The sequence below is a fragment of the Dufourea novaeangliae genome, unplaced genomic scaffold, assembly GCF_001272555.1.
Source record: "Dufourea novaeangliae isolate 0120121106 unplaced genomic scaffold, ASM127255v1 scaffold248, whole genome shotgun sequence".
Lineage (NCBI taxonomy): Eukaryota > Metazoa > Arthropoda > Insecta > Hymenoptera > Halictidae > Dufourea > Dufourea novaeangliae.
In genome coordinates this window covers 263,489-289,956 of record NW_015374156.1, presented here as the reverse complement: position 1 = coordinate 289,956, position 26,468 = coordinate 263,489, and the positions used below count along the sequence as shown (strand labels likewise).

At 31.2% G+C, this 26,468-nt stretch overlaps 1 protein-coding gene across 1 annotated transcript; it reads left to right on the top strand.

The window, feature by feature from the left end:
* The first annotated feature begins 4,826 nt into the window (after positions 1 to 4,826).
* LOC107191943 (phospholipase B1, membrane-associated-like) lies at positions 4,827 to 23,819 on the top strand. The gene is made up of 8 exons (XM_015581095.1): positions 4,827 to 4,946; positions 14,927 to 15,036; positions 17,666 to 17,870; positions 19,143 to 19,319; positions 19,709 to 19,868; positions 20,508 to 20,667; positions 20,965 to 21,116; positions 23,641 to 23,819. The coding sequence occupies exons 1-8, from the start codon at positions 4,842 to 4,844 to the stop codon at positions 23,817 to 23,819; spliced, it is 1,248 nt and encodes a 415-aa protein (XP_015436581.1). The 5' UTR covers positions 4,827 to 4,841.
* Positions 23,820 to 26,468: the final 2,649 nt, after the last annotated feature.

Below are 26,468 nucleotides of genomic sequence, written 5' to 3'. Positions count from 1 at the left end.
ATTTTCCTCGATATTTGGTAATACCCACAAAAATTGCTGAAAAATCATTATTGAAATATACAGGTTGATTCTGGCAACTGGGCCAGGCTTTAGCTCTGTTGCAAGTAAAGTTAGAAAAAAGTACATAGTCAGTGAAAATTTTTGTGAAATTACCAAAATGCAACTGCACTTTTTTTTAAAATGGAACACTAGAATTTTTTTTATAAATTGATTCCTTGTGTCATTCTGCGTATTTTGTTGAGATTATCCGAAGTAATAACTGTTGGTTTTCGTCCCCTTCCTTGTCTATCTTCACATCCACCAGTTTCCTTGTATCGTTTGATAGCGTCGTGCACGATTCTAGGTGGCATTTTGAGCAGTTTCGATATGGCTTTTGCGGTATGTCCCTTTTTGTACAAATTCATAGCCGAGATACGAGCTTCTTTCACCATTTTTGAATTGTATAATGTCACAAAATTTCATAGAGGACAGCACTAGGATATAAATATAACATTCATTATAAACGAAAAATAATAAAAACAGGACAAACACCTGAGCAACAAAAATTGTGGGTATTTTATTGTCACCCTGTATTATAATCTGAAGATAAGTAAATATATATCCTTAATTCAATTTCAACTTAGGCCCAATTTAATTCAAGGAATAGTAATGCAATAATTTGTTGAACAGTGAACATGTGATCATAATACATAAGGACAATGCATTTTAAGAATGTGGGCTAACGACACATTCTAACAATTATTAAGGAAAGGAGTACCCTACGCTTGACTCAAGCCCATGGATCTAGATACAGGAATATACATACCTATGTAGTAAAAAATAAAGGTTGAAGAAGTACATGTTAATAATTACATTTCATTAAATTGTGATCTGTTCTTCCTTTATAAATTGCATTCTGCCAATTGTTGTGCTAATACTTCATCTGATTGCGAAACTAAACACGCTAAAGTGTGATATATTTTCGACCCACTTTCACAATGTTTTCGTATATGCAAAACATCTTTTTGGCTATAAGTTGGCACACTCACTTCACAGGTCAACGTCTTCTGTGCAAAAAAACGATGTATTTCCTAGTACCGTAATATTTCGTGCCTCTCACTGCTCGTATCGAAATTCGGTCGATTTACGAAATTTCGAAAATGTCATAGGGTTACCGTTTCTCAATATCGTTCGTCGTCATTTATGAAAATCGACTTAATGATATTAATCACTAATAGGTACATATCAGTAGACAAAAAACATATCAACGGTTTTTTTTTAAAGTTGCATAAGTTCACTTTCTTTTACTTCAAAATATGTAAGGTTTCGTATTTTGCGCTACTTAAAAATAATGTTAAACGGTAACAAAATTGTTTGAGGCTTTTAAGATTCTTGACATGTTTAATTTTATTATGTGACCATTTTTATAAATATTCTAAGGTAAAACCGTATTTTTATTAACTGCAAACGAAATTATACCACTTTCACAAATAATAAATTGTCAACAACGTGTCTCATAAAAAATGAAATTAATATTTCAATTAAAGTAGGTATACTTGTTTGAAATCTAATTTTAAAATATCAATAATAATAATTATAATAAAAACAATCAATGTGTATCGTTGAATGTAAAAATATATTCATTTAGTATAGATTTTTGAAAATTTTATTACAATATGTTTAATAAGAGGACACTCTGAAAAAATGAATATACACTCGTAAAAATACATAATATCAATAAGTATTATCTATATTTTATTAACTTTGTTTCGTAGAAAGTATTAAATAAATTGAGTCATTGTTACAAATGGATTTATATCAGTTTAAAAGAACCATTTATCCAAGTACATTTAACAGCCACATTTATTTCGACTAATTCGTGAAAATATTGTACTGTATTGTACTTATTACTGTAACTTATTTTCTTCAAAATTATACTTACACCACTTCAAAAAAAAAAAACGGTTTATACATTGGAAACTTGGTGCAAGAACATGGAAAAGATAATTAACTTTAATGATTTTATAAAATAGTTATATCTATAAAACAGTTTATTCAAAACCAGATCATTTGCTTTGTAAAATAACTTCACGTCTGATTATTTGATGATCACCTTCGATCACATAGAACAATTGTTTTCTTTGAACAATAATGACACTAGAATAATTTTATTTAAATTATATCTAGTTGTATTGTAATTGCGAATAATGAGCTATTTTGTAATCAACACTTTGGTTAGCGTTTCATTGTCTATTATTGAAGAGTGATTAAATACGGTGCACGGGTTTTGAGGCCATTGTAACACGTAAGATTATTAGCGCCACTGTAAGAACAATAGTTCGGCTTGGCCACTCTTACTCACGTACGATGTCTTTGTCACCGTAGAAGAATACGAAAGAACGCAGGTGTTCCGTTCAGGAAAGAAAAGTAGAGGGGCTCTCGATGGACAAGCGTAAGTCTTTCCTCAGCTCTCTTCATTCATGTCCTGTGCCATTCTCTGTGAATATCAGAGAATCACCGATCAGAAGTTGAACAAGTGTCTTCTGTGTGATTAGTGCTATTTTACTGACTTATAACAATTAAGTAAGAACGCAGAGTGGTGTGATGGTGTACCGGTTAATGTTTTAATGATGAAAGTGAATAGAAATTGCCAGTGATATGGTTGACATTTCTACTACATTGCCAGCTGCACTTGCAACGAATATGTTAGAAAGTTGTGTCAAAAATAAGAATAATAACTAACAATGAGTTTTAGTAATGCATAAATAATGATAAATAATAACGAACAGAATTATTTTTATTATTGTCGTAGCACACCAAGAGTAACAATATTAATAACAATGGCATTATAGAAGGAAGTGGTAATGATCTTGCAATAATAATTTTTTAATATTCTCTGGAGAAAATAACTATAATAAAGAGAAGGAGAGTAATGAAAATTTAAAAACCAAAATTTTGTCTTAAATCAGGAAGAATAATATAGGGGACGATAAATTATTATTCAGTTATCATCTTCTATATTAACATTCTTAACTTTCATTATTGTATCAAGATAATAACACTAGGAAGGAGAAACAGAAAAAGAAAAACAATTCAAAAAATACTATGAAACAATTAAAGGAATTGTAATAAGAGAAGGAAGAAATTAGTGAACATTTTGCAATAATATTAATAAAGAAGATAATATCTTTAGTAAGTTTCCAGGATAATAAGTAAATGATGGTATAAATTAACATGTAGTGTGATTAACAGTGGCCCCAATTTTTCGATTAAAAAGGTAATATCAGAACGACCAGAAACTGACACAGATTTCTACTTTTTGAAACGTGATGTAAGATTTATAGTGAAATTCGTTTAGGATATTAGTGGTCAAAAATAAAAAAATTACATTAACTGTTAATTGACATTGATACAACTTATAAATATGAGACCGTAAAGGGTTTTATTTATCAAACACTTTTTGCAAAAGTACGAAGCTTATAAAAAATGAACTTACACCAGAATTAAAATTTATTTTTAATTGCTTTTATTCAACCCGTATTTCTTTATTTTAAAGAGAAAAAATACTCCAGTTTCCCCATTATATAAAACGTCATTTACAAGAATTTTTAATCATGCTATGAACTAGTAATAAGTATTGTGAAAGTTTTTATAATGTTATGGGTCATACTGAATCCGATAACTGACCTACCAATACTTGAATTACATGTTATGTAAATCACGTACAAGGTGATCTTTTATTTTCGGCACCAAGGAAACAATTCAAAAATAGTTATGTAACGTTAACAGTTACGTACTAAAAATAACTAAATAGTAAATTATTTTGACCTATGTTTTCAGTACGAATCATGGAACATAAAGTCAAAAGTCATGGCATTTCTATTGAGTTTTACAGCACGTTTAATCTTCACAAAATGTAGGATTAATTATGAAGAAGTAAGATTAAAAACAACAATTTAAAGACAAATCGGATCTCTTTTCTACATGTGTTGGTCTCATATTTTTGGAAGCTAGTAACCTGCTATTGTTTCGAAAGTGCTCATTAATAATTGTACTGTTAACGTTATAATTTTCTTTACGTTTATTCAAACAAGTACGAGAATTGCATTGTTTTTTCTTAAGTAGATAATTTGTAGTAATATTTGATTAACTGATTGTGATTGATTCGTTAAAAAATTTCAATTCCACCAGTTCTGTCACGCTTCTTCCTTCTCAATTGATAACTGAAAATCCATATAGTAGGTATGAAACACTAGTCTAACTAATTTTCAGTATCTGATGGGTTCGTTGATAATTATATCCCGTGACTTGGATTAACTTTGAATCATATCGAGCTGTAATTTATTGGACTCGTTTCCAAAAATTACATCGATAAAAATACATAGTTTCGTAAAAATTAAGTTCGAATTATATGATTTATATCCAAAAACAAATTTAAAAAGTGTAAATTAACATCCATATTTTTATTCAGTTATACACGCCAAAGAAGTATAATCGCCGTTCGAAACTTACTTTTGAACAGTGTAAATTTTTCTGTGAATTTCGTAACTTTTGTTTGACATTTATTTCGCATACACTTGCGTGTACACGAACAGATAAGTTGAGTGATCTGGTGAATCGAAAGGATCCGGGACACTCGTGAAAAAAGCTCACGTTCGAACTTTTCGAAGCGCGAGGACATCGATACGAAAGAAGAGGAGAAAGTTTTCTTCGCTGATGTATGTATATCCCGAGGAATAATAAATCTTTAAGGAGCATGAGAAAAAAGGCTGGTTAACGACCGAAAAAAGTTTTACGGAAGTGAAGTTTTTCGATCGTGAGGCTCTTGAACCCATTTGACGCGGAAGAGGTTTCGGAGAACTATGGGGATGAAAGAGGCGCATTTCTTGCTGATAGCGGTTTTATCATCATCAGCTGTGACAAGTAGTTTCACTGACTTGCTACGGAACGTGTTTCATTCGGGAAGGGTGAGTCTTTTGGGTAAGGATTACTATAATTTTTGAAGAATTTGCATTTGTTAACCCTCAGACACCACACTAGCATAACAGCATAACAGTTTCCTTCCATTACGATAAAAAAGTATTTCTCACTTTTCCAATTATTACCATTGAACATCTGAAGAAATGTTACCCTAAAGAATATGTTATGAATTCAATTTGATTTTAGATTCTTTCAAGTTCTTAGTCATAGAAAATTCAAAATCCGAATTCATTCTAGTGTGATGTTTACGTATGCTGAGGTGGGGTGCAGTCTGAGGGTTAAATCGACTTCGAAGTTCTAACCCTCTGTTAGGTCGCGCAATGCTCGCACTTAATCGCCGAACCGTTACACGATCCTTAGAAGTGAAACCAAAAATAAAGCACACTTTGATTGGTTTTTAATGACTGTATTTACAATATTGTGTGTTTGTGTGCGTGTATGTGTGATGTTCACCGGGTGAATTTTACTTTGAGTCTGCTATTTACAAAAGTTCGGGCGCGCTTCTGACGTCGCACTTCACCCTCGTTGGCGATATGCTTTGTCAACTTTGTCAAGAACGTTTCCGAAAAACACGAATTCCTATTGGTTGAACTCTGAAGGAGTAGGGATATACCTCGGATTTCCCGAGGTTCGTGGTGGAGGAAAAGGTTCCTTCGGGAAAAAACGTACGCCTGCAAATAATTAAAATCACGTGGCCAAGTTTGGCTTGACTGCGCCGAGGTTGCGGGAATCACCCAACGGTAGAAGTTTATGGCGATATTGTTCTTCCCCTCGGTGGTACAACGCGACTGGGATCGGCTGGTGACCAAATGTTGGAACCTTCGTCTATTGTATATGGGTCGAAAAGATTAAAAGAGTACGCTATTGAAATGAAACGGACAAGAAATAAACGCGTACATTATTACGGAAGATTGAATAGCTAAATTGGAGTTTTGTTATAAAATAATAGCTGCTGCTATGAAGCAATTTACCTGTACGACGGAACACCCTCTTTACTACGGCATATTCTTTGTAAGGAGGCTTACAGTTACTCATAGAATTATGCGCCCATTCCATTCGTGTGGTACATTTTACATATTTGTTAAAGTTGAAATTTACCACTATAATTTATAATATGTGTAGACGTTGATTAAAATATATTTAGTTTTGGAAAGCATTCACTTGAGACATTATACACAGTTTATTTAAAGCAGTTTCGGTGTTTGTGGAAAGGACAGAAAAACCACTTAATCTTGTTTATAACAAATATTGACTTGATATTGAATACTTTTGTGTACGTGTTTTTATTACATCCTTAACAATACTTTCTACACAGTATGATAAGGAAAGGGTGTAAGACTTTAAGGACTTGTAGTACTCACCAAGAAGAGTAAAAAATGTCTAATCAACATAAACAAATTAGGAAGACTTTTCAGTTGATCTTCAGTGGAAACAATTTTTCCTACAGAATTAAATTGAATATGTTTGACAACATGTTTTTCATATGGAGCTCTGTTTACGAGAAAATTGAGTATAAAATTTCATCTTGATCAGCATATGAGTGACTAATGTGTCTGCCTTTTACTCGACATTTCTACTTAATGTTAGAATAAACGCAGTCGGTCGTGCAATGTGATATGTGTTCCATCATGTTTGAAACACAATATTTATAAACATAAAGAAGATAACTATTAGAAAATAAATAGACGTATAAATCAAAATAGATTTCCTCGAAAACAAAACACCAGAAAATATAATGTATTCTACATTTTCAATTTGTTTTGGTATGCAGAATTACCTTCTCCTCAGTTGTATAGCTTACTACGGGATATAATTGTAGTACGAAACTTTTGTTAAAGAACAATTACTAAATAATAATAATTTATTTATAATCTGCAATAGTTAATAATATGCTTTTATGGAGGAATATCGCTAAATAGAGAGTATTAGGCTTTCGATTATGAGGTTGAAAGATATTGCCATTGAAATAAACAAACAATTTCATAATTAAAAGAAAGTAAAACAATACATACAGTGGCGAACAAAAGTATTGGCACAGGAGGTATTTCTATACATAATGTTAAATAAATATGAAATGAACGCAATGTCTTGTTTAATCCTTTTTTCAAATATAAGTCTGGAGTCCGAAGTTCAAATATATTACAAGTCATAAAAGTTAAATAGACCTATAACAAAGAAAAAAAATAAAAATCATATCATGGCTCGTTTGCAGCGGAACAGAAGTATTGGCACACATAAAAATTTCATGTCTCTAGGGAATTTTGAAATAAATATTTCGAATGTTTGTACGACTGTCATGCCCGCGAATGTTCCACGATTCAGTTTGATGTTCATTTATCATAAATTGTTGCCAGTATTGTTGTAAAAACAAAAACGCACAAAAATGGGTCGCAAATCGCAGGAGACAACAATTTCTGAAAGGAAAATAATATTGAATTTATCAAAAGAAGGAAAGTCTTACTCAGCTATTGCAAAAATAGTAAATAGAAGTCGTTTTACGATAAGAAGTGTCGTTAAACGATTTTCTAACACGGAAAATTTAAGAAATTCTGATAGAAGTGGCCGGCTACAAACATTGACCGTTAGAGAGAAGAGAAAAATTATTAACACAATAAAGAAGAATCCTACTACTACCTCTTCAGAAGTAGCAGCACAATTAGAAAATGAAAATAATGTAAAAGTTCATCCGATAACTATCCGTAGAACTCTTAGAGCTGCCGGATATAATTCAAGAATCGCAAGAAAGAAACCGCTCATTAGTAAGACGAACAGAATAAAACGATTAGAATATTCAAAAATGTATGTAAATAAAGATTTAAACTTTTGGGACAAAATTTTATTTTCGGATGAAAACAAATTTAATATTTATCAATCGGATGGGCAAGTTAAAGCATGGCGGCAGTGTAACACAGAATTAAATGAAAGGCACACCAGTAAAACGGTCAAACATGGGGGTGGCGGTGTGCTAGTATGTGGATGCATGAGCTCTTCTGGCCTAGGAGAGCTTGTGTTTATTGATACTATAATGGATAAATATGTTTATTTAAACATTTTAAAACAGAATCTTAAGAAAAGCGTGAATAAATTATATCTCGGAAACGACTATTACATCCAACAAAATCATGACTCTAAGCACACCGCCTATATTGTTCGACAATGGATAGTTTTCAGCACACCTCATAAGTTACCCACTCCACCACAGTCACTGGATTTAACTCCTATCGAGCATATTTGGAACGAATTAGCTCGAAGTTTAAAAAAACCCCATATTGTGAATAAACAACAGTTCAAACAAGCAATTTTAGAAGAATGACATAAAATAGGCCCAGAGATAACGAAAAAATTAGTGAATTCAATGCCTAATCGATTAAAAGAAGTTATTAGAAGAAAAGGTTTAAATACCAAATATTAGATCTTACAATATAATAAATTATATTAAAAAAACGTAGGTGTGCCAATACTTTTGTTCCGCTGAAAACGAGCCACGATGTGGTTTTTTATTTTTTTTCTTTGTTACAGGTCTATTTAACTTTTATGACTTGTAATATATTTGAACTTCGGACTCCAGACTTATATTTGAAAAAAGAATTAAACAAGAAACTGCGTTCTTTTCATATTTATTTAACATTATGTATAGAAATACCTCCTGTGCCAATACTTTTGTTCGCCACTGTATGTGCACTGTGCCCAATAAGTCTTGAAAACACAACCTGAATAATACCTTTGATTATAACTTAAAAAATTACTGATCCACAAAGCAATACATTATTTAACAATATAACTTAAAAGTTATAATTTAAGAGATTCATTGATGAATTTTTTAAACCTTTTTTTCTTCGGTATTATTATCAATAAAGCTATTTTTAAAAACTCTATTAAGTATAATACAACTACTTTCAGAACAATTTATGGTGCAGGCAATGTTGAAATTATTGCAACTTTTACAGTACAACTATATTGTATATAGATGTATAAGGAGATTATTAACGCATTTCGTATTATTAACATAAGAAATTTCGAGCAAAGAAACACAGTTTGTTGATTGTATTTAATTCTAAATTTAATTAGATCATTAATCGATCCCGTGTATCAACTGGGTATCGACTGTTGTAAGTAGTATAACCCACCGCACCAGACATATTTCACGTGTATTTTGCTTGTATTTTTAACAATTAATAACTTATAAACGAAGCATCGAACGCAATTTCGTCATTCTTAAGTTTCGTCTTACAAGGGACATCACTCAAGTGTAACACGTCGATTTTAATTCCGTGTGGCACAGAGATAGTATTTTGAAAAATATTGGATACGTATTTTTGTGTAGCTGCTGTCATTTACATCCAGTGGATGAAAACAGCTCTCAGTCGTGGGCGAGAAATACATTTTCCTTAATATAACTATTCGATTTGGAGAAGATTTTTGTTAACAAAAATTCTGAGTTTCTAAATTATAACAGTAACTGCACAAGTAATTTTTCAAAATACCAATTTGTTTAAAGAATAATTTTTTTGTTTTCATGTTTCGAAAAACTACTTTAGCAGTTATTTGTATTATTAAAAGACACACAATTTTTGTAAGCAAATATTTTTTTTAAGTCGAACAGTTTGCGAGATATTAAGAAACATGTATTTTTCAACCACAACTTTAAGGGCTGTTTTCACCTACTAGTTACGATTGTCAGCAACTACAAAAAATTACTTGTCAGATATTTTTCGAAGTACTATCTCTGTACCAAACGGCAATTAAAATTGAGTGTTACGTTTGAGTGTCCTTGTTAGTTTGGCGTGTAGAATCCACCCTGTGAATGTGCCTCACATTTTTATTAACACCCTGTATACAGCAGTCTATACATTACTTATAGGTTAATCTAGAAAGTCAATCAAAAAGTTTCAATCTAGTAAAATATATGGTTCAAGCTTCTTCTGAAATTACTACCGATGAAATTAGTAATTATTTCGAACCATCGGCGATAGGTAATTAAATTCGTTAATACCTAATAATAACATACTAGTAAAGATAACTAAATTTTTTAATTTTTCAAAAAAGTTTCTTTCTGTTATGCAGCTTTCAATTATGATCACTATAGTTTCCGTTTACATTTTTGGTTATGAATGTTCCGACGCAAGTGAAAGTTAATGCACCGACGAATCGAATTCATCATCGTCAGCTAATTTGGTAACCCGGCTGACGAATAGAAAAGTTGCCCGTAGAGATCGTTGGTGAAAAAAAAATGGTTTAGCATGCGAGGAATGAAACTATGCGAAGAACTGAACGTGATTCGACAGTTGATTCCGGTGCCGTTAACCGAATGGTTTATAATTCCTTAACCTTTAAATCTTCCATTGAGAAAACCGTTTCTTTTTCTAATGAATCATTAATGTTTGCCAGGTATTACTGTTGCATTAACAAACAAATTTAATAAATCTGCGGGATAAAGTTAACTTACAATTAGTAAGATAATATCTATTCCGATGATTTGAGTAAATATTAAATTTCTTTTCAAGGACATAATTCATTCAAATCAGCTTCTACTCTTCTTTTGATGATACAAAAATCCTTTCGATAGTAATTAATTCGATAATAGTACAGATGACGATATCTGGGTCCACCTGAACATGGGTTCAGTGGTGTGGACCACTTTCACCTACATAAACATTTCTATATCTAGTTTTGTTACTGGAATCTTATTCTGTAGGGAACGATGGGAGAAATAGGGACGCAGGGTAATCCTGCAAATATTGATATTCACTCACTCCCCCCCCCCCCCTTGCCCATGCCATGTTTTCTCGATTGTTTTGACCATATTTAGTGCCGAAAAAACAGTAATGACGGAAAATCATGTATAGACAATGCGTGGAACAAATCAATATCACTGTGTTCAGAATTACCCCCCTTTTGTATCCCCCCATCATGCCTTAGTGTTGTAAACGCCGTATGAGATACCAATGGATTGGTTGTATCTTAATGATACAATATATATTAGTAGTTTATACTTAAAACACATGTTACAACAATCAATTAACTTGTGCAGAAATTCGTTGGAAATAGCGAGCTGTGGGAATTTGAACTGTTTTACGTGTAAGGGCGGTGCGGGTAAGGTAGCGAACAGGGTAAAACAATGAATGTCATTATGTTGTTTTCGGGTTACATACTGAGTTTGTTTCTTGTGTCATTTGTGCGTATAAATTGATGATGTATTTTAAGACTGTAAAATAGAGATTAGATAAAGCAACAGAGCATTAATCTGTCATTTTCAACAAGTAGCTTATAAAAAGTTGACATCTGAGTTAGCGAATAGAAGTGTAATTAAAGTAAAGTTTAGCTAGTAAGTAAATTTCGACGTTTACAAAAGTACAGATTGGAGTATCACATATCAGTTTAAGATTAATTTGATGTTTAAATTTTATTAGAGTTAACTAGGTTCGTGGTGTTAATTAATATAACATTCTGTGTATGTATATTTTGTCGAATTCGCAACACACATAAACCACACGCTACACTATAAGCTTAAAAGATTGTGAGATCATTCGCAATCAACGAGAGTGTAAGAAATTTTATTAATATTCATTCTTAAGAAACATCTTTCCTTTGTTCACACACAATGTGGAACGTTTAGATACATATGGAAATGCACGTTGGAAGTCTGTTTTTGAAATATCATTCAGGAGGTCATGAAAAAGAATTGCACAAATATTCTCTGTTTTGACAGCATCAATTTTCGCGTAATTCATTAAACAACTGTTGAACGTGATAAGCTTTATAGTACTGTTTCGATCGATCTAATTGATAATAAGACGGAACGTGACACGTTAACGTAACATTACTGTCCGTGTTATGTCAAACCGGAAGGACGACTAGACGGTCGAAAGGAAAAGTGCTTTGCATACCGAACAATTGGAGAAAGGCCAGAACTTTTCTTTTCGTTTGACTGTCGACACGAAAAAATGGCTGACCTCGGTCTGACTTCGATCAAACGGTTGCCCCATTTTGACAGACGCGCATCGATAGTCTGGGTTAACTATGTAATAGCAAAACACCGAAAAAATTTAATCTCGAATTTTTGTATTCTTCCTTGTACATGACTTGAAAAGACCAGATGCATTTGAAGAAAATTTAATGGGACGTAATCCTTTGCTTAAATACTTTAAAAAAAAATTATATGAACGGTCAATTTGGCAGGCTAAACACACAGTTAGGACGAGATATAAATTATCTAACATAAAAAATCAAGGTAACATCACAATTACTGAATTCTTTCAAATGCATTGACATTTATACAACAAAAATAGCCAGGGCACATACCATCATTATAAACTTGCACAAAATAAATGATTTCTTAGTAACATTTCATTTAATTTGACTCCTTCAAATAATGCCATAGAATTCAATAGATAATGAAGTTCAATTTGATCTTATAACACTGAAAATCGTATCAAAAACACCGGAAATACTTCTTTCTACAATGAAACAATTTATATGTATGGAAGTCTGGTAGTCACCGTATAAATAATATTTTCTGGAGTTATTCGAAGAATTAGTTTTAGAAAGTAATAGAATCAATATAATAAGACAAACAATTATTAAAAATAAAAATATTATTTAGAAAAAAAATTCATTTGTTTCACAGAAGGAGTTAATATAAAATTATTTGAAACCTATATGTAATCTAGTAAAATAATTTATCATTAGACTAATCAATTTCAAATATTTACATAAAAATTTCAAAAAATCCAAAATACTTCGAGAAAAACGTATAGAGCCAAGGAAAAGCCTATGCAGTATTTGAATAAAATTTTAATATGAAAAATCGTATTTCTTCTAAAATGAAAACTCTGAAGTAGACAGTAAATATCACCATCATAAGTCCAAACAAATACCGATCCTATTATTTTTAGTTTGTAGTTGTACGCAGTTGAATATTGTAACCTTTTAATCGTCAGCCGTATTGTATAGTTCGGATTTTACAGGAGCAATAGTAGACAGATAATTCGTATACAATTAACCATGGTTATGCATCGTGCAAAGAGAAACAAAAACTTTCATTGAATGCAATTTAAACAATTTTTTTAATGCATGACTCAGTATCATTTCTATGTATCCGCAATGATTCGGTAAATATTAATATATTAAATATAATATTTTACATTAAATTGACAACGATGTTACAAAGAAAATAAAATAAACACTTACAATACCATGGAATGAAGTACGTAAGGTACCTTCGTCAAATACTATATCATCTGTCTTAAAAGTAAACTGTTTTAAAAGGTGTGCGAATCCTTTTTTTACCCACTGTATATAGTTTCAAGAAAACCTTGTACGTGTGATATAAGAAATCGAAACTAACAACAAAATTTATAATTCGATGTAATCTGAAATCCTACTGGTGATGTTAATATTATTTCGAAGCGAATATTTGTTGCATGGTTGCGTGAGTACACTATTTATTTATTTATACCTGATGGCATTTAAGCCAGGGCATCATAGAATGTAAATGAAAGAAAGCAAAAGCGACGACGCGACGTGCGTCGTGTGCTAAAATCGTGTTCATCGGCGTTCGATAAAGGATGAAATCGTGACGAAACACGCTGGTGTACCGGACGTGGTATCGCCGATACCGGAAAAAGACAGGCTTTGAAAGTTTCATGATTTTCAAGAAGAACCTTAAATCTCCGCAATACAAAATAATGTTGTGTAGGAAAATGTTACTTTAACACTAAACCTACCAAACTTTGTTTTTTCTTTACTTTATGATTACTGAAACATAATGGTGCATTCAACGAAATTTATGTGTACCTATATTATAAAAAATCCATATATATTATATTATACAAATCCAAACACATTTGAATATATTTTTAACAAAATAATGAACTACATACACAGAAAAAATAAAAGTAATACTCTTTTTTTGCACAATAATTTATTGTATGTTTGCCCTTACTTAAAAGAATCCTATAGGACTGGGAAATGAATAAGGATGTGTCACCTATACATACTTTGGAAACGAGAGAAGAGCAACGTATTTTTCTAAGCTTTCTGTATTTTGTGCTAAAGTACACGTAAACAAAATTCTTTGATTTCGAATTAAAACTATTCTTAACTCCGTTTAAATGCTGATTTTAATGATATTGAAATCAATTTATTATTAGATAGCTGCTGCAATCATAAATACAAATTATAAAGTCACTTGCTTCTCTATAAATATAAAATAGCAACCAGTTATAAATTTTAAAATGACATAGAACTGCGTCAACCGCAACTGATTATAGATTTTAAAATGACGTAAAACCACGTCCTGGTGGTAAGTGATTACATATTTTAAGGTAATTCTATAAAACTACGTCGACGGCTGCGAAAGTATTATTTTGTTATAGATATATAGATTAAACTAGATTTTTGTGAAACTTAGTAAAGGCGTTTTTTGCTATTTTAAAAAATAATAATACTTTTAATAATAAACTGCACATAATGTCTCAGTTGAATGCATCTTAAAGAATATTAATCAATGTTTATACTAATATAAATTATAATTGTTAATTTTAACTGTAATATTAATTAAATCTTTCAAATATACTGTATGTATGGAGAGGGCAGATGCTTCTATGCATAGCTGTATATGACTGGCTAAAGTAATAATTTCTGAGATGTATGAATAATTGTTTAAGTTGACAGTTAGTACACTAATAATGAAAATAATAGCGCTGTACAAGTTACACGGTTCACCCTGTATAAGAATATTAATTGTTACACCTATAGTAGATACTAGTGTATATACATAGATAGAATAAAAATCCACAGTAGTATATTCTACGCTCGTAGACATATAATAAGCGTTACTAACTGATTATCAAATGTATTAAATAATTATTTATAAAGCATAACACAATTTTCAATTTACTTAAACAAAGATTTATTTATAATCTAGGTCGTTTATAAATGATAAAACGAGGTATTATTATTTTAGGATGAGATTGACACAAAGGGGATCAATTATCCAATAATGTACAGTGGAATAAGGAATCAACCACAAGTTCCAGATCATTTTCCATTCCCTTGCAACGTAACATTCGGAAGGTATGTGAGAATTTAAATAATATATTGCTGCCATTGTAAATTTTCTTGAAATTCTTTGAATTTCTTTGAAAAGTACATGACGTGTACTTTTCAAAGAAATTAGGGACTGAGAAAATGATTACTTAACCCGACCTTAATTTTATTCCAATTACATCATATTTGTATTCCATGAAAGTCCCTAATGTTGTATTAAAACAGTGATCGATTTGGTGTAAAATGGTGCGTTTATAAAAATCAGACCTTAATTTTTTTTAACCTTGACTTTCTACTGGGTTTTCGGACAATTTTCGTAACAATATACGAGGGATATTTAATAAAGATTGGTACTAATGCTGTCAATAATTTATTACGAAATTTTACACATTCAAACTTTTGTTTCCTTCAAAATACTTCCCAACCGGTGCAATGCACTTATCCCATCTCCGTTGTCATTCCTGGACGACGTGCAAAAAACCATCCTTTGACAATCGCTTCCGAATCGCCTCTGAAGCTTTCACGGTCTGAATTTCATTGTCAAATCAGCGTCCTTTAACCCGTGCCCTATGATTTTCTTGATGTCTGCAGTTTCATGAATTACTTTATCGTCGACAGTTTCCCAGAAACAAAAGGAATTCTTGCACTTATCCTTATTCTACATTTACTCTACACGTCAAATATTAATATCATCAAACTAGTATTTCTCTTTAACTCCAAGAAAACGAATAATATTTATGTTTGTTGAATCCATTTTGATATCGCCGCTACGAGTCTGCTTGAATGTTATAAGGCAAGGGGTTAAGGTCCTTTTTGGCCGTCGAGTGAAGAAAGAAATCGCAAGGGGCCAGGTCAGGGCTGTAAAGCGGGTGAGATTCCGTGAAGATGCCATTTTTGGTAAGAAACTCGGTTACTTGTCTTGAGAGACATAAGGCCTGGCGTTGTACTGATGGAGCTTCCACTTTCCAACAAGTTCCCTTCTTTTTTTTCGGTGTGTGGTCCTTCATTAACTGACCCCGAACGTTTTTATAATACTCGGCGGTGACTGTAGTATGTCTGAGTGTACACCATCCCCTTGTAATCGAAGAAGGTGATGACCATGGCCTTAATCACAGTGAAAGCTTTAGAGGTGATTCTAAAGCGATTGTCAAAGGATGTCTTTTTACACGTCTTCCAAGAGTAGCAACGGAGATGGAATTCGGAGAGTAGAGGTTGGATAAAGCAACATTAATCTGTCATTTTCAGTAAATAACTTATAAAAAGTTGACAACTGAGCTAGCGAATAGAAGTGTAATAAAAGTTCAGTTTACCTGGTATGGAAATTTCGGTGTTTACAAAAGTGCAGATTGGAATATCAAATATCAGTTTAAGATCAATTTGATGTTTAAATTTTATTAGAGTTAACTACTTTCGTGGTGTAAATTAATATAATATTCTGTGTACGTATATTTTCTCGAATTCGTAATACACATAAACCACACCCTACACTATAAGCTTAAAAGATTGTGAGATCATTCGCAATGCGTTGCATTCGACAAGTGCATTGCATTGACTGGGGAGTATTTTGAAGGAGACACATGATTGAATGTGTAAACTTTGATAATAAATTATTGACAACATTATGTCATGTTCTTTATTGAACATTCCTCGTACATTACTTTTATTGCATTGACACTTATCCTACCTGTGTTATTGAGTTGACACCCCATATCTAACATGCGTCTACCTTCTACCATTCATGAATTCCTACTCAAGCGTATGTTTATTATGAGGCAAGATCGTACTGCAGCATGTGCTTCAATTACGGAAATAGAAAATGCACATTAATAAGACATTAAGAGTCTGCATTATTGCTTCAGTACAAATTAAAAATGTGAACATCCTGAACTCAGATAGACAAAACAATACATTGTCGAGATGATTAAATTTTTCATTTTTCCTTCTTCTGTAAGAATATGAGAAAAAGTACGTCGTTTCGTTTAAAAAAAAAGCGACGACCTGAAAGTCACATGACAAAATGACCTCGAGAACAAATTTTTTTCCATCATTACATATGCCGATATGCAGTTTTAAATCGTGTAACTTCGACCTATTTTTCATAAGATCATAAATAACGGAGATATCTCGATGATCCCATTTAAATGGTCTACCCTGTATTACTCGACAAAGTTTCTCGTGCTTTTTCAACACAAATATACAGGATGTATATAAAAATATCTTCTCCATGAGAAATATTTTTTACGTAATTTAAATGATTTCATGAGACGAATCGGATGGCGTGCTGTATGTTATAGTAAACATTGTCATGCATTTATCCATCTATAATAGTACGACCTTGAAATGACCTTGAACTCTAAAAATTTTAAACTTATACAAAATGTACTTTAAAAATTTTAAACTCACTTATATAATTTTTCCCCCATCTGGTTCGTCTCTTGAAACCATTGAAATTACGTAAAAAACATTTCTCGTATGATAACAGATAGAGAAGATATTTTGGTGGTTTGTTTTAAGCGGAACACCCTGTGTAGACGAATAAATAATGATGTTATATCTATCTTGTGTTTCATCTCTGATCCAAGTCCGTGCTACAAGTTCAATAGTTCAATGTTATAGTTTCCAAAACAAATTGAACGATACTGATTTTTGTTTTCAGATCTCTGTCTGCCCCTGAGAGCGTGCATCAGTTGAGACCTGGCGACATAGATGTTGTCGGCGGTCTAGGCGATTCGTTGGTCGCCGGAAGCGGAGCTTTAGAAGAATTCGCAATTGGAACATTCATAGAAGCTCGCGGAGTTAGCTGGTGTGTAGGTGGTCAAGGTGATTGGAGACGGTTCTTAACCGTTCCTAATCTACTGAAGGTACTAAGTGTATTAAACGTGTGGCCTTCGTCGAATCAACTTAAGCGAAATAATATGACTTAACGACCGTAACATGCTCGTCTTACCGTTCGACATTAATTATTTCCTTGTTAGACGAACTCGTTTCTAAACTTTAATTCACAGAGTACCATTTTTTTAACTCTAGAACTACGGAAGGGGAACGTATTTCTATGTATATCACGTTGGTAAAAGGGACAGTGTATTGAAAATACGCAAATCGGTAAATTGACTAATTTCTTCGATTATATATTACGGTAAAACTGGAGAAGAATCTCATAAAATACACTGTTATGACATTTTAATTATTTTTATAAGAGTTTACGAACCAGTCATTCTGACTGCTTTGGTAGTTTTAGTGTTAAGAGGATCTCTTTGTGGGATCAAATATAGGTGATATTTGTGACTTTGTTTCTGAAAAGTCAAAATATCCGTTAAGCTGTAACCTTCAATTGACTCATACATTTTTTGGCTTCGGTAATTATGTGTAAAAATTTAATAGTAACCCTCCGTGACCCCCGTTACTTTTATTGCTTCCGTTATGCCACTGGGTCTTTTATGTCCAGACCTATTATTTTTATCTTATAGGCTTCCAAATATCTGCAACCAATCAGGGATACTTTCCTGAGTTCAATAATTTTAAAAATTGAATGTTAAAAGGTTTTTTTAATAACAGTCCTTTCGTTTCGGAGATACTTGAGCGCGCTTGTGCCATAAAAGACCTAAGGGGGTCACGGAGGGTTAAAAAAGATATAAACTGATGAGTAAGTCTTGATTTTTTTCATGACTGTCACAACAATAACACTCCTGAAGGATTGTGCATGTCAAGTTTAGTGTCGCTTATAATCCATAAACTTGTTTTTGTAACCCACGCAATGATCATTCGTAACAAATGGCTTCGTAACAAATTTTAGCTCATTTCTATCTTTAGTTCGTTTTTCCAAAGTAATATTTTATAATTTTGGCATTTAAAAAATGGTACATTTTTGTATATAAAATTTCATGTCAGTAGATCAATTACTTTATGGGATATTGTAGCCATCGCGAAACAATTCGAGGTGCATGTTACAGCTCATAAGTTTTTTTACCATGAAACTTTTTTTTAAAAAAAAAACAAATACCCGTACTAATCTCATTATTAATATCTTTTTTACGATATTTACGTGACTTATAAAATGCTAATTAGGTACTTTTACTTCTATTTCAAGAACCTACAGAATCATTTAAAACTATTATTTTGGATTGTTGCAACAGGTATTCAATCCCAACTTAACCGGGTATTCGACGGGTACAGGAGAATTTATTTCTACGAAGGCGAAACTAAATATCGCCTTTCCAGTCGCAGCTACAGAAGACGCATTGCAGCAGGCTCGAATTCTCGTCCAACGGATCAAAAGCGATCCTAAAGTCGACGTTAAACGACAATGGAAGGTATCCTGAATTAAACATATTTAGATTTTAACAAATGTTAGCTTAATTCTGTACAAGCTGTCGTGTACAAAAGCTTGTAGTAATAAAAATGGATTAAAAACGTGTTGCCACATTCAATTAAAAATCAAGATCAGATTTCATGGATTATTAGTATTTAATGAATTATTATATATTATTTATATGTAAAAACTTATTTTGCAATATTTGAATAGAAATCAGAACAGACTTAATGTTTATTTAATTAATTTAAAATCTGGAACCTATCGTATGTACAAGAAAAAATATAGCTTTTCACTGTATCGTACTTACTTTGGCGACTATTACTAATTTACTAATTCACGTATGTTCGTCGAAGAATAAATTGAGCAAAATATTTTTACATTTTTCAGCTCATCACTATCTTTTTCGGTGCGAACGACATATGCTCTGCGCAGTGCTACAGTCCTGCAAAGTTTTCACCGGTTCGTTACGCTCTTCATATACGAAGGGCATTGGACTTTTTAAAAATCGCTCTACCTCGTACACTAGTTAACCTTGTGCCAGTTATAGGTAATTAATTAAAGAGTGTCACAATTTTTTCACAATTTAACTCCTTGCGATCGACTTAAGCAAATTTTTAATATCGATTAATTCATAACAATAAACGAGCTTCTTTCTAGTTAGAACTTGTAATTTTATTTTATTTACTAACTATGAAATTCGTATACAAGAACTAAAATCAATTAATAAAATATGTTCATTATTGTTCTAATACGGAACCACGGGGGTCGGTTATAAGTTTTCAAATTTCATTACACTTCTTTCGTCGTTTTATACACTTCATATTATGTTGAATTTATTCTTGTGAATTAAAATTTGAAAAATATCAATTTTCAATACGAAATTATACTTTCTTTGTTTGGAAACTACTTCAGTATCAAAAATGTTATATGATTTTATTGTTACGGAATCTATCTTTAACACAAATGAACAATATACTTTATGTGCTTGTAAACATATTTATAATTCATAGTGTAAAATAGTTTTTATAACATTCTTCAGTATACGTGACAGAGTATAAACACAGTATGCAGAACACGAATTATAAAATAAACATTTAAAAAATTGTAAAACATCTGAGTAAATAAGATTATTTATAAAAGTACATATAGTGATGAAACATATGAAGTATCGTTATTTTTTGTTCAGATGTTACAGTCTCCATAAGAGTGCCTCGAAGCGCCATGTGCAACATTTTGCATCCCCTCTACTGTGCTTGCATGCACAAGGGCAGTCAGCCGAGCAATACAGCCTCCAAAATGTCGCATCTTTATCAACAAGCAGTGGAAAGCCTGATACATTCAGGAAGGTATGATACGTGTTAAATGATTCATCCATTTGCCCAAGTGATTAAATCCACAAAAATAGAAAAATAGAAAATATAAAAAGTTAAGCACCAATCAAGTGCTTTGGCATTCAAATTTGAAAAAAATTCAAAAAATGAAGTTAATCACTTCGGCCTGTGACCTGCTGAAATTACAGTAAATGCAAAACTTCTTTTGCGAACCATGAACACAGAAATATGATATACATATAAGAATTTCATTTGAAATAGTTAATAGTCTCATTTTTAATTACGAGAGAAAACATGGTATCAATATTTCAGATACGACAAATCGGCAGATTTTACAGTGGTCCTGCAACCATTTATTAAATTGTTTAATGCTCCAAACGCGGATCCAAATAGAGCATCGCCAATCGACCCCAACTTGGTCACATACGATTGCTTTCACTTTAGCCAAAAGGGCCACGCATTGGGTAAGAAAATAATTAACAATAATAATAATATAAATTATACATCCGAATACTATCTATATTTAACCGTATATGTAGCGTCTTTTTAACCAAATTGCATACATTTATTTTGTATGGAATATTTACAATTGTTTGTAGATTTTACATATTTTTACCGTACACAAATGTACAAAATCAAATAATTTACAAATTTCAGTGAAGACTGATAATATTTATACTTCATTTTTTTTAAATAAATAGACACCTTAAATAATGATATCAACTTTTACCTTCTGTTTAATACGAAACATGAAATCAGCATTTTGCATAAATATCCGCCATCTATTTATCATTAGTAAATTAACGAGAAATACAGATAATTTGCTTGTCGTTTCGTAATAAAACTAGATAAAATTAAAAGGGTCTGTAATAGAGCAATCATTCTACACACGTCACCTGACATTTGTTCGTCAAACAAAATGTGCGATAAAAACTGATGAACAATTTCATTTCGCATGTTGTACGTAGACAGGAAATGTTATGCGGAAAAATAACAATACAAAATTATCAGTCGACATCCAGCATCTTATTAACCTTTGATTAGTCACGTGCCTTACAATCACATGATCAGCCACGTGGGATTTGTCACACTATACATGAAAAACGTCTATAAGCTATATTATTATTATTGTGGACGTCTGTTATAATCGATATATACAGTTATGTTTCCTAAATTAAAAATAAAACGTAATATATTATTTTCATTTTTAAATTCTGAAAACAAGACTTAACATAAAATAGTACTTTCTAATTAACGAAAATTAGAATCATCTCAATGCTTATAACTTAACAACATAAACTCAATTATGCGAAAGCACAAAATTCGCACGATGGAAACAATATTCGGAACGTTTAAAGATGGCTGGGGTCTATTAAACCCCACGTGCAGAGATGAAAGTTTAAAGTAGTATTTGATGAAATATATATGAGGTGACTGTTGAAGAATCTACTGTTAATGGGCGGCAGATTCAACCTGTCTTACATGAAACAATTGATTTATTCACTCAAACATGCAAACATGCTGTCAGTAATGTTTTTATTGCTTATTCCGTTGATCATTGTTTTTTCGAAGACAAAGTTGTGGCAGAAAGATGGCGATTTGGTGGACAGAATCATAGCTTAAAATTAGATTGTATAGATAAAAATAATTGGTTGTGAAGTCCACAAAACGGTAATTATAAATATCAATATTTAAAAATATTTCTTCAAAAAAATGAACATAGGTACTCAGGACTCGGGTATGTCTGAGGTATGATGAGTTCAAGATCAATGATTTTTTGTAGGATATATGTGAGTGATTTGTCGCAAAAATAAAAATGAAAAATAATATCACACTACTTATTCCTATATCAGTTTTATGCACTTCTTATACATCGATGCATCTGAAAAATGCAATTACACTTTTTTTAGTTCCATTTGTAACAATGACTCAATTTATTTGACAGTTTCTGCAAAGCAAAATGAATAAACTATGATTAATAGTTATTAATATTGTTTATCGTTACGATTGTACTTTCATTTCCTTCAGATTGTTCTTCTATTAAAATATGTATAATAAAATTCTCAAAAATGTATATCGAATGAATATATTTGTACATTCAATAACATGTTTTTATTATAATTATTATTTTGTATATTTTAGAATTACATTTCAGACAAGTATACTTGAATTGAACTATAAATTTGATTTCGGTATTGGTCACGTGTCTTGTCACTTTATTATTTTTGAAAGTAATGTAAGTCCATTCACGGTTAACAAAAACACTGTTTTATTAGGAGAGTATTTATAAGAATGGTCATATAATAAAATTAAACGTGTCCAGATATTAAAAGAACGAAACAAGCTTATTAGTGTTTAATATTATTTTTAAAGAGGGTAAATTGCGAAATCTAAAATTGCTCCAAGTAAATAAAAGTGGCCCTATACCACTTTTTAAAAAACGGCTCAATTATCAGGGTAAGAATAACAGACGAGGCCATGCAGCTATCTTTGTATAAGATTTTTATACATACGTGTACAATGGGCTGCATATCGTCAGGCGTTAAAACTGCATTCTATCAGAAACAAGGTCCCACTTCGCGTGAGTGGTCTGTATTTAACATATCCTGAATCTGTGCTGCGAGTTTTATGCATTTACATAAGATATGTATGTGTAAAGCATGAAATAATAATTTTAATACTGAATAATGTTTTGTATTTTATTATTAATTTGTTACACATTAAAGAGGAAAGGCATGTCTATTTAATTTCGTATCTGTGGATCATTATATGTATATGTACTTAGATTTGTATAGAACATGAATTTTCCTGGACATTCGCAATGTATTAATATACAAAAAAAACTGTAATACGAATGTATATGGATTTACTGAACAATGTTAGTTCCTTGAATTATTATATAACTTTTATTTAGTGTTTCTTATAAAATCAATCATTATTAATTGATGAGATGTTATTCTGTGATTTTACTTTTTCAAATTTTTTTAGGGGCGAATCTTTTATGGAACAATATGCTTGAACCAGTTGGAAACAAAACGAACCACGGACTGCCTGAAATATTCGAAACAGTTCTGTGTCCGAACGAGGAAGCGCCATATATATTTACAAACGTCAATTCAAGGTACTTCCACATGACTGGAAGACAAGATGGCATTATGCCTAGATAACGCACAGAAGGTGCACTGATGTCGATACTTTTATTTGTGATAATTATCGATACGATGAAAAGGAAAAATTCCTTAAACCAGTAAAATACTAATAGTTGCATTACCGTCAGGCAGATACGTATATCGAAACAATATTATAGTATAATACTTATTATTATATTGTAAAGAAAACAATATTATATCAGGTTGACACAAAAACAATTTCCATTTGCCTTTTTTAAACTTATTTCGAGTTATGAACCTTCGAACTAAATTTAGTGATTATTATTAATCTTCAAAGTTATACGACTATTACGTATTACTTTAATAATTAACTTTAAGAATTAATTTAATTATTACTTGTAAGTATTAATATAGTAAATTGCCATTGTCTTTGGAAGAAATTATTTATATTTCATTGTTAACGCAATATTATAAATAGGTATAGACTGTTACGTAAAAAATGTTCCAAAAGTATTGCATATTAGGGTGGAACGACAAAATTAGTATTGTGTGTGTGTTTCCTAATAGTGAAACCAACTTGCCTTTAACTTTCCAGATTAAGTCTGCAACAGCTAGTTTCTGTAAACAAAATTTCGAAGTATCTTTAAAGTTTTAATTTTTTATTTTTTTAAACATATTTTTAATGTTTTGTATTTTTAATTTTTAATACTCTTTAGGTCAAAAATGATGTTTCCTTTTGTATTTTTAGTTAAAATTCAGTTAATATAAGGAGACAACTAAAATTTTGTAAAGAATACGTAAGTTATTGATTTTTACAATATACATAAATGAGAAAATAAAGAAATCGTGTGATATGATAATTTTCGTTAGTGTACTCCCAAATCCCTTTCATTTATAATTTTCTATACGTAATAAGAGAAATTATCTGGTTCAAATAAAAAATAAATTACTATAGATTAATCAAAAATCACGATAAACTCATAAAATCAATAAAAATAATAATTGAGTGGCTTGCGGGCAGCTCAAAAAATTTGTTAATCGAGTTCAGATTTTAACAGCTTCAATATCATTATAAATGGCAACCATTTCTCACTATTATGTAGACGTCATGAATAATAACAAAAAACCTTGCCCCTATATTTCGTCCCACCCTATTGTATATGTATAATGAATTGTGTACTTTATTATTATCAGCATTATTGCATTGCGTTCCATGGCAAATAATGAATCATACTTATTCAAACGAAGTATCACAACTTCTATAATTATCGAATTTTTGTAATTATAGAATTGTATTATTAAGAATTAAAAGTAGAATCTATTTGCGCATAAAATATACCGTGTGTTTTAGCCCGTGAAATTTAACGAAGTTGTGACAAATGTCTGAATTTTATGCAGGTATGGAAACTCTCAAAATAATGAAACATTCGGTGAAAGGAAGAAATGTCGAGGATGTATGTACTTTCAAGTACATTTCCTGACGTTTGTAGGATGTGACCTTAAATCTCATGACCAGCAATCAAGGTCTGAGCACCCGTAACCTCCAATCAGTCGTATTCTTTGCTGTAAAAAAAATGTAAAAAATTTGAATAATGAGTGAGAGTTTAACTGAAGGTCTGTGTAAGGTACAGTCGTGGACGTTGAAAGTCACACAGTCCAATTAAATGTATTATACAAAGTATTACAATTATTGCCTCTTGTTAAATGGCAAATAATTTTGTGTTTATATATACGATGTCGTTGAAAATATAATGTTTAGTTCAGTTATTATATATTATATATTAAAGAAGTGTTAGAATATTGATGGAAATACTATTATCATTCAATAATTCAAACAATTTGAAATGATTTTGTTAAGTCTGTATTTATATTACTTTAACGGGAATGTTACAAAAAAAAAACAATTTTAGTGATTTTTCAATGTTTTACTTGAATTTGAATTTTTGAAATAAAAAATCATTTTCTTCTAATTTCATTAATACCTACAATAAATTCTTGTGCTGTGTTGTATAAAGTACAGGACTTTATTTCATTAACAATTTAAAGTTAGTTTGTGTGTACTTAAGACCGATACTCCTTATGTTATTGGAGAATGATTTAACTATTAAAAGACAATACTACTTTTATTAATACTTCACTAAATTGTCATTCCAATTATGAGATATTTAATTACGAATTATTTTATATTAATATAAGTTATTAATTACGAAGATTACTCTTTAAAGGTTACAATATAATATCGAAACTTTTTTGTATTTAAAAAGTAATTTCAATAATCTCAATTCAAATTTTAACTCTTATTAAGGACTTACTATTTAGAAATCGAAGTTACTGAAATTTCGATAAAACAAAAATCGCTCTTTCGTACTTTAAGGAATCTTCGTAATATTTGAAAGTACATGACAGTTTTTTCTACAAGGGTTACTTATTGATCCACTATAGTATGCAACGTACAAAGACGACTCAAGCGACTCTACGCACCAGTTGACCTTCTAGAAGAGCATCGCGTTGATAATGTACAACTTATCGATTATATAACTGCTACCATTACAAAGGAAGTATTACACACTCTCTCAATGATTTCGTGAAACGAAACTGAAATATTCATGTACAAAACACAGTGTCTTTATACTGATACAGAACGACTGTCCTTGATGTCCTTTTTAATAAAAGGTAATAAGATTAATTGTTCAAATAATTTCACTT